This window comes from Lepus europaeus, chromosome 14, assembly GCF_033115175.1.
Source record: "Lepus europaeus isolate LE1 chromosome 14, mLepTim1.pri, whole genome shotgun sequence".
Lineage (NCBI taxonomy): Eukaryota > Metazoa > Chordata > Mammalia > Lagomorpha > Leporidae > Lepus > Lepus europaeus.
The window spans coordinates 3,981,501-3,991,526 of record NC_084840.1 but is presented as its reverse complement, the minus strand read 5'-3'; the positions used below and the strand labels follow the sequence as shown (position 1 = coordinate 3,991,526).

Genomic DNA, 10,026 nt, shown 5'->3' with positions numbered 1-10,026 from the left:
AAATAGGTTTGGCCACCCGGATTTGGTCTGGAGCACTTACTATCCTGTGACCATTGTCTCAAAACATACTCATCTGTTTTATTGTCTTAGAGTTGCCAAAGTTATTTAATACATTATATAATAATGCCCTCACCCCCCTTAGGCCCATACTTGGACTTCCTTTCAAAACTGCTCCCAGCCTTTAGGTCCCAGTTTCTGCTGGAACTCGCTCCCGACTTTGTTATGTGGAACTCTCTCCACTCTATCCTGCCACAGAAGTCACAGATTAAACCCAGTCGTTTATCCAATGAAATGTTTTTAAAATTGGATTTCCATCATGAGGCAGAGGTCAATTTCTTTTAAGTTCCAAGCAGTCCAGGTGTGGTCATTCTCAGCGCTCTGCTTTTTTCCAACTCTCCCCCACATGCAGCAGGACTTCACAGGGCTAGTAGCCGGCAGAGCCAGGACCCCAGCCCAGGCTAGGGAGCCCTGCGGGAGGCAGGGGCTGGCAAAGGGCAGGCGTCACAAGGCGCCCGCAGGAGGCAGGAGCCCTGGTCACCGGGGTCTCAGAGGGTCAGATCAAGTGCACTGGAGGCCTACAAGTGGACCCCAGGCCAGCGAGTGGGCACAGATGCCAGCAAGTGGACACCAGGCCAACAGTGGACACACAGCGCTCCAGCCACTCTCTTCTCCTGCCCTGGAAGACTCCCAGGGACTGAGACAGCCGCTGTGGTTTCCTTATGGATTCCATCTTCTCCCACGAATGCTGAGCCTGTGTGAGGCTTAAATGAGTCTTTCGTTCTCCACTCTCTGCTGTGGCCATTGTGCGTGTGTGTGTTTAAAGTATTTCGCCCTCACTTTCCACTCTCTGAAAACAAATGCTAAACAAGGAAAAGGAAATCCCAAACTGCCCAAATCAGCCTTCCGTCCATTCATCCCGCGTCGCCTGCGCTCCTGGGCAGCAGACGTGAGCCCCGCCAGGCGGGGACGGGGAGAGGGACCCCAGCGGCGCGCCGCGGTCCGGACGCCAAGCTCGGCTGGTGCCCCGGGGACCGCACCGCCAAGACCCCAAGAGCCGGCGCGCCCGGGCTTCGCTCGTGCGGGAGCGGCTGCGCCGCGAACCTCAGACGCGCTCCCGAGCGAGGAGGCTGCGGCTGCTCCGGGAAAGTAAAACGCGGCGTGCCAGAAGGTCGCCCAGCCGCCGGGACCCTCGGGGGGCGCAGGAAGTCCAGCAGAGGGCGGGGGGACACCCGCTTTGCACCCACCTGGGGCGGCCCAAGGCGGATTCCCGGGTTTCCGATTTTCTCATTTGCGTGGGTTAAAAAAAAAAAAAGAAAAAAAAAAAAGTCCTGTCCGCAAGGGGTTTACGCAACCCCCCCCCCCCCCGGAGGGGGGGACGACGGGGAGGAAACAGAGTTGCAGGATTGGGGGAGGCGGAAAAGAACCGTCACGGTCACGTGGCCGGGGAGCTCGCGCATAAAAGCAGGCTTCCCCCGTTAGCGTGCAGTTGTCAAACGACCTGGCCGAGCGTCTGCAGCACGCCCAGCTCCGCCCGCCGTCCCGGACGCCCGAGCCCGCCGCGATGCTCGCCCGCGCCCTGCTGCTCTGCGCCGCGCTGGCGCTCAGCCACGCAGGTGAGTCCCGCGCCGCGCCCCGCCCCGGCCCGTGCGCCCCTCGGGGACCCGAAGGAAGCGCGGAGCCGCCAGCCCCGGCGGCAGGGCGCGGTCCCTGTGCGCGTCCCAGGAACCGGCCCGAGCTGCCGCTGCGCAGGTGGTCACCCGGAGGCCGCGGGGCCGAGGGTGCTGCGCAGGCCACCGCTGGGATCCTCGCTTTCGGTGCCTGCCCGAGGAAAGCCCAGGCTATTTTTAAACACAGGCAAGATATTTTTAAAGTAGACGTTTGGAAAGTTTCCTCAATTTTGATGTTTTCATTTTGAAAGTGCTATTTACTTCTTGGAGCTTCTTAAAGATGCTGACTTCAACGTCCAAAAAGTTACTAAGGAAGAGCTTGCTTGATGCCTTTTACCGGGTTTCAATATTCTGTTAACCCTAAGTTTTCAGTATAGAAGTTGGCATTTTCCACTTATCTGTGGGAGCAGGGTTAAAACAGTGTTTTTCTTTGGCTGCCTTTACTTTTCTTGAATTTATTCTTGTAAATTGACCATCAGTTAATGCAACCAGTGTTTGGGTCAAGATTAAGACACTGAAGAATGACCTGTTTTCTGTCCTCTTTTTCATTGTAGCAAATCCTTGCTGTTCCAACCCATGTCAAAACCGAGGTGTGTGTATGACCGTGGGATTTGACCAGTACAAGTGCGACTGCACCCGGACCGGATTCTACGGTGAAAACTGCTCCACGCGTAAGTCTGCCTGCACTTGGGATGGGGCCTGCAGCGTCAGCAATTGCAGCTGTCTTGTAAGGAGCCCTGCTGAATTCTCCCTCTGTTGCCCTCTTCCTGCAGCGGAATTTCTGACCAGAATCAAACTGCTCCTGAAACCCACGCCGGACACGGTGCACTACATCCTCACTCACTTCAAGGGAGTCTGGAACATCGTCAATAACATTCCTTTCCTGCGCAATTCAATCATGAAATACGTGCTGACATGTGAGTACAAGTCTCTTTCCAAGGTTTTTAGCTTCCTCAAAGAAAAATGTGCCTTTTAGGCACCCTGTTTTACCAAGCCTAATCCTGCCTTGTCAACATGACTTTAGAGAGACATTTTTAGTTTGTCTTCTGTCTCCACGGCCCAGAATACTGACAGTCCCATGCGTGCCTTCTTGAACACCTCCCCTAACCTCAACTGTTCTGGCCACTTTGCAAGGGAGGTGTGGGCCAGCTGTCTGTCGAAGGCCCATGGATCCCCTACTCAGATAAATGGCTCATTTGGGCTTGGGTCAACAAGAAAAGAACTCTCTGTACTTCTCAAAGAGAGCAGCAGAGCCAGGGCCAGCCATTCCTGCCAGGGACCCCTGCAGCAGTGAGTGGGGTGGGTACCTGAAGTACCAGGAGGGCTACAGGGAATGCCCTGAGTGCAGACACTGTGGAAAGATGCATTCCAAGTGAAGGTAGATGTTAGAGTGGAGTTGTTTTAAGAGTACTTCTGATTGTTGGAGTAAAAGTTTCTAGTGCCGCTTGTGCACATTTGCAGTGATAGTGAGCATTAGATTTGTTTCGCATATAGAGACAAATAAAGCAGATTTTTTTTGCCTTGAAAATTTCAGCCAGATCACATATGATTGACAGTCCACCAACATATAATGTGCACTACAACTACAAGAGCTGGGAAGCCTTCTCTAACCTCTCCTACTACACAAGAGCCCTTCCACCTGTGGCCGATGACTGCCCAACGCCCATGGGTGTGAAAGGTGAGTGAGAAGTGCTCAGGGATGCTGGTAACTATAGTGGGCATGGGACAGCTCCCTAGAAAGTGCCCCCTTAAACCACCATGTGTTCACAAAAGTATGGGTTTTTTCATTATGATTATCTGTAGAGATTTTATTTTCAAGTATGAATTTATATAAACTGTCCCATAAAAGTAAATGGGCTTCTTGGTATAATGTCTTCATATTTCTACATTCTTTTGTTAAAACTGAATTAATGCTGGTTGAAACAATTAAGTTGTCCCAAGAGAATTTGTCCCTCCATATCTAAGGACTTTGACTCCTATTATGATCCTGTTCACAGTTGTAAGTGACAGCGGTCACTGTCTGCCTCCTTGAACTTTTAGATTTTTTTTTAATCATAGCTTTCTTATTTTTCAGGGAAGAAAGAACTTCCTGACTCTAAAGAGGTGGTGGAGAAACTTCTCCTAAGAAGAAAGTTTATCCCTGATCCCCAGGGCACAAATATGATGTTTGCATTCTTCGCCCAGCACTTCACCCACCAGTTCTTCAAGACAGATCTTAAGCGGGGACCAGCCTTCACCAAAGGACTGGGACATGGGGTGAGACAGAATTAAATTAAAGTCATAGCAAAGTAGAATGAAGTACTGCCACACCAAACCATTTGGCCTCTTTTAAAAAATGTTATACTATGAAAATCTTCAGAGTTTCCATTAATTCAGTGACTTACTAAAAGTGCACCCACACATGTGTGTATGTATATTTATAATATATATTTATATACACATTCAAGCAGATATATATATAGATATTTTTTATTTGATAGAGTTAGACAGTGATAGAGATATTTTTACTATTTGTAATTTGTCTCATACTTATAGTCGAAAATTTTAGCGCTATAAAATGTTATGCTACCTAAACCTGGTTGTGCCATGATTATGCTGTTTATTATTAGAAGGTGAGACTTTTGCAGCATTAGCTCTTAGATCCCAAAACACAGCTTCAGTTTATTAGTAAGGATTTAGTGGCAATAATAAATTTGCTGATACTTTGGTTAGAAATGCTATGTGATTAGAATGAAGCATATGGTATACTCATAAGCTCCATATTGGATACTAATTCCTTGAAACACAGGAGATGCAGATGTATATATATATATATATATATATATATATATTTGCAACCTTGATGTGTAAATCCATTAATGTAGTATTTTGTGGCTATAAAAACGTGTTTTTTTTAAAAAAAAGTGTTTTATTGAAAAATTTTAAAGAAAGATAAAACATCAAAGTATTTCACGATAAATACACTTTATATAATAAACACCTCAACAGTAACACATTTAAACTTTTTAAACTTTCCATAATTTTCTAGGTGGACTTAAATCATATTTATGGTGAAACTCTAGACAGACAGCATAAACTGCGCCTCTTCAAGGATGGAAAAATGAAATATCAGGTATATTCCCTGTGAATGCTACGAATCACTTATGACTCATCCCTTACTCTCATATTTTAATATCCTCAATGATAGAAACTTGTTTCCTAACTCTTTTACTAATGCTTACTTATGACTGTTATGTTTTAGGTAATTGATGGAGAGGTATATCCTCCAACAGTCAAGGATACGCAGGTGGAGATGATCTACCCGCCTCACATCCCTGAGCACCTGCAGTTTGCTGTGGGCCAGGAAGTGTTTGGTCTGGTGCCTGGTTTGATGATGTATGCCACAATCTGGCTCCGGGAACATAACAGAGTGTGCGATGTGCTCAAACAGGAGCATCCAGAATGGGATGATGAGCAGTTATTCCAGACAAGCAGGCTAATACTGATAGGTAAGCAAGACAAGAAAGTAACTTAAAATACAGTAAAACCCTCCTCCTCTGAGAAAACCACATTGCCACCTTTGCTGTGTTTTCGAGGAATGCCAAGGAAATGTATAGTGAATGAGAAAAGCACACGCTATAATTCAAGCTGTGAGCATGTCTGATAATATAGTTACCTTTTATGTTGATAGTAATAAGGAAAAATTTAAAAAAATAAGGAATAATTAACAAAATTGCATTTCAGTTGCTATCACAAAGAGTTAATGTTCCTACTTCATTATTTTGTGCAAATAGGAGAGACTATTAAGATTGTGATCGAAGACTATGTACAGCATTTGAGTGGCTATCACTTCAAACTCAAGTTTGACCCAGAGCTGCTTTTCAACCAACAATTTCAGTACCAAAACCGGATTGCTGCTGAGTTTAACACACTCTATCACTGGCATCCCCTTCTGCCTGACACCTTTCAAATTGATGACCAGCAGTACAACTATCAACAGTTTCTCTACAACAACTCTATACTACTGGAACATGGACTTACCCAGTTTGTTGAATCATTCACCAGGCAAATTGCTGGCAGGGTAAGCATTTTTTCTGAAAAACAAAAACAAAAGGCTGGTCAATAACTTTAGAATTTCAGCCATAGAAATTATTTTTCTTGAGCTTACTAAGATAATAGTTATTTTGCTAGTGAAATTATTTTCATAAAACAAGGCTAATTTTTGTTAAAAAAAAATCTAAAATTTCAGTCTCCAGTTTTCAACCAAATAACAGGTATCCATACCTTAAAAGTAGACATTTTCAAAAACATTCTATGCTCTTACAGATTATAGAAATAAATATTTCAGACTTGAATTTCAGCTTAATTTTTATCATCTCAAAAGGCCAGAAGTTCTAGATTATTGTCTTGTTGAATTATAAGCACAGCTGCTGTTGGAATACATGAAAGCTTCTTTCCAGGAAAGAAAAATAGCTTAGATCTCAGCCAGGAGCATTGATCTTAACTATTTGATACCTAGAGAACAGACATAGTAAATATGCCTAAAAACCCTGTTTTACCATGCAGTTCATTTCCCACAGGTTGCCGGCGGCAGGAACGTTCCACTTGCGGTGCAGAAAGTAGCAAAGGCCTCAATTGACCAGAGCAGGCAGATGAAATACCAGTCTCTTAATGAGTACCGCAAGCGCTTTTTGCTGAAGCCCTATGAATCGTTTGAGGAACTTACAGGTGAGAAATAGTTTCCAACCTTTCCTAAGAGAACCATGGGCCAAAGGGAAGTCATGGGGACCCTGAGAGTAAACCGAGTAACACTACAGTCTGCTTTGTCACGGTTCACGTTCATTGTGTTCTGTCTTCATCCTTTCCCAGGGGAGAAGGAGATGGCTGCCGAGCTGGAAGCGCTCTACGGCGACATTGATGCAGTGGAGCTGTATCCCGCCCTTCTGGTGGAGAGACCGCGCCCGGATGCCATCTTTGGGGAGTCCATGGTAGAAATGGGCGCACCATTCTCCTTGAAAGGACTGATGGGTAATCCTATATGTTCCCCTAACTACTGGAAGCCAAGCACGTTTGGTGGAGAAGTTGGTTTCAAAATCGTTAACACTGCCTCGATTCAGTCCCTCATCTGCCATAATGTGAAGGGCTGTCCCTCCACGTCATTCAATGTCCCAGATCCTCAGCTCACCAAAACGGTCACCATCAACGCGAGCACCTCCCACTCCCGGCTAGAGGACATCAATCCCACAGTCCTGCTGAAAGGCCGTTCCACTGAACTGTAGATGTCTAGTGATTGTATTTATTTATTTATGAGCCAGTTCTTTTAACTTATTTAATAATATTTATAGTAAACTCCTTATGTTACCTAACATCTTCTGTAACAGAAGGCAGTACTCTAGTTGCAGAGAAAGAGCTCATACTTGTGAAAACTTTCATGTCACTACTTTAAAGATATATTTTCTTCTTCAAGTTTTCATTCTTTTTTATAAACCAATGGTAAATGAATTTTGACATCTTTTTACTTGAATTTAAATTTATATGATGTTAGAATAAGAACAAAGTCAAAGATGTCTGAATGCTTAATGTCATTGCAACATGGAAAACACTGCAGGTTTCTGTACTGTCAGATCTGTGTTTCTTCCGTGATGCATTAGAAGCAAAGAACATCTTTGGATTTTAAAGAACTACAGGGCATTTTTCTCTTTCATCAAATAAAAAGATTCAAGTCTGTTTTTAAAGGAATGTTTAGCTCAGACATTATCAATAATTTCATGTCTGCTTTTTTAAAGCAGCATTGAAACAGTAATTTGAAATTTCTAAATTCACTGGGTAGAATCACTTTTAAAAATTTATTTTATTTTCTGTACCAATTATAAACTTGTATTCATATCAGTAGAAGAAACTTTCATAGATTTAAATCTCTAAAGTCAGTGGAAATTATATTACAAACTGCTGGTTAAAAGGTGCAGAAGAGACTTTGCATTTCCACTAAGAGCAAAAGTCTAATGTGACTGTTACAACTTCCTTTCAAATAAAAATGCCAAATGTATTAAGGTGGTGGAGCCACTGAGGTCCTATCTTAAAATATTTTTTGTAGAGAGATTCCACAATTTGTTTTTGTGCCTAGTAACAAAACCTATGATAGCAAGATTCTACATTTACAATCAGCAATAAAAATAGAAGAAAACCAAAGCAGTATAAATTTGGGTTTAAACTCTTTAAGGAGACTTTACTTTAGCCTTGTGTGTACTACGGGCCTGGTACTCAACAGACTTCACTCTGAGGGTCTTGAACTTCCAAGCTGGCCTCACTGACGGGCCGTTTTCTTAGATTTTCTGTTGTACAGTGTGGCTTCGCAGTGGCCTCGGGAAATGCCTCTTCAGAATCCATTAGGTATTACTGAATCCATTCAGGCATTGCTTTCTTCCAAATCTTGATCAGCCAGTTCAGTTGTGCATCAGAACCAAGTCGGGCCACGCACATGCTGCTCCTCTTGCTGTTTCTCTTACAGCCTTTTGTGCTAAGAGAATCTCTCGTCTAACTCATGTATTTCTTCTGGTTTGTTTTCCTGGTTTGAAGATGAGAGTTCTTTCTTTGAATTCGACCAATATTTCTTACTTGAAATTTTGCAGTTTTCAGGAAAACCTCAGCTCAGGACTACTATTTAGTTCCTCCTAAGAGGAATAAAAGAGAAAATATGGCGCTTTTAAAAAAAAAAAAACAACAACAACTGCACTTATTTTAAGTGCAAAGCAGAGGATTTTATTTATAGAGAATTTTAACTATCACCAAGGAGCCTACGGAGGCTGGTACTCAGAAGGAACTGAAGGGTTCCGGACAGGAGGAAAGTTATAGTCCTGTTCAACAAGGGCTCCTTCTTGTCTGGAGACGAAACCAAACAGTTCTGTGTCGTTCTCAGCAATAATGAGAGCAGTACGCCGCATCTCACTGTCAGCTGAACTTAATGGTACTGTATATTACTTAATTTATTAAGGGTGATTATTTATGCTTTATTGAGACATAATTGTTACAAACTGTTTAAGCTTACAATTGTTGATTTTTTTCACTATGTCAGAATCAATGTATGTGTTTTGTGATTACTTCTCTGAATTGTTATGTAAACATCAGAAGAAATGATTGGATTAAGGTTTGTGGATGGATTTTTTTGGAACCCAACTCTGGCATACTGAGATATTTAAGATCAGAGTTTACGTCTTTGTGATTTACCTGTACACCCACCCCTGTCGGGACGCTGTCATGTTAGTCTGCAAGTGACCTAAGACTGGGCATTTATCCATTTTTGAAGGAGCTGCGGGTGGTTCATTAATTCATTCAACTACAATTTAATAAGAAAATATTCTGTACAAAGTACTATAGGTTATAATGTTTTAAAATCAAGCACTGATTACAAATAACATCAGTATTTGTGTAAATAACTGAAAAATGTTTCTCTTAGGAAGAAGGCAGAAATGAAGTGAATTTCATTAAACAGAAATAACTCAGGAGAATCTTTCATTAAGATTTTATGTTTGAAAAGTTTTGCATCTAAAAAACAAATAGTCAAGATTAGAAGGTCTTGTGTGAAAACTGTTGACTTCACTGATTTGAGATTAAACAGAGACCTTGATTTGTCATAGATATCAACCTGCTGACTGAACCTGGGGATTCGGGCTTTGATGTGAATGTCTCAGTGCCTCAGACAAATGTGTATTTAAATTAATTTATGTAAAGCAAGCCTTGAAACAAATGTCTGTTTATTTTTATACTATTTAAGGATTGAAAAATCTTTTCTGAAAATAAATTTTGACTGTTTCCATATACCTTTGTCTTATGATCTATGGTTTCCCTGAAGCGTGATCTCTAAAATAAATCATTATCTGGGGTTCTCCTGTCTGTTCAAAACTGTGCTGACCTTTAGAGAAAGGGTTCTACCATCATCACACAGAGGCCCCCTAGAGTCACTATTTATAATCTCTTCTTCTCTGTGACACTGTGTAGGAAAATGCGTGCTTTGTGCTCTAGGAGACAGCAACAAACTTGTTTTCATTTTCTGATGTAGAAAAAAAAAAAAAAAACACAAGACAAATGTTCCGAAGAGGTACAAAATAAAGTTCAAAGAGGAAGCGATTATACTCATTGGGCAAATTATGATATTGCTGTTCTTCAGTCTCATCCTCTTGTCATCTGTCACCCATTTTATGTCCGCATTTCCTTCTTCTCATCGCCCATCATTATAGTTATTCCCTTGGCCCCTGTTTCCTCTCCCCTTGTTGTACTCATTTGGCACAATTTACTTTCAGTCATTCTCCTACTCTTTTTATTATTGGACATCTCAGAGCATTCACCACAAATGTCTGCAGCTTCTTTACTGCTTTTTTTCCCT

The 10,026-nt window shown here is 42.5% G+C and overlaps 1 protein-coding gene across 1 annotated transcript; it reads left to right on the top strand.

Moving 5' to 3' along the window:
• The first annotated feature begins 1,544 nt into the window (after positions 1-1,544).
• Positions 1,545-9,390, top strand: PTGS2 (prostaglandin-endoperoxide synthase 2). The gene is made up of 10 exons (XM_062211523.1): positions 1,545-1,613; positions 2,222-2,338; positions 2,441-2,584; positions 3,202-3,345; positions 3,742-3,923; positions 4,696-4,779; positions 4,909-5,155; positions 5,441-5,727; positions 6,227-6,374; positions 6,516-9,390. Exons 1-10 carry the CDS (start codon positions 1,562-1,564, stop codon positions 6,923-6,925), a joined length of 1,815 nt encoding a protein of 604 aa, XP_062067507.1. The 5' UTR covers positions 1,545-1,561; the 3' UTR covers positions 6,926-9,390.
• Positions 9,391-10,026: the final 636 nt, after the last annotated feature.

Bases quoted from the DNA above. Each gene is read 5' to 3' on its own strand.
- PTGS2 (XM_062211523.1), top strand. From the start codon at position 1,562: ATGCTCGCCCGCGCCCTGCTGCTCTGCGCCGCGCTGGCGCTCAGCCAC. The intron at 1,614-2,221 runs GTGAGTCCCGCG...TTTTCATTGTAG, and splicing joins GCTGGCGCTCAGCCACGCAG to CAAATCCTTGCTGTTCCAAC. The intron at 5,728-6,226 runs GTAAGCATTTTT...CATTTCCCACAG, and splicing joins CCAGGCAAATTGCTGGCAGG to GTTGCCGGCGGCAGGAACGT.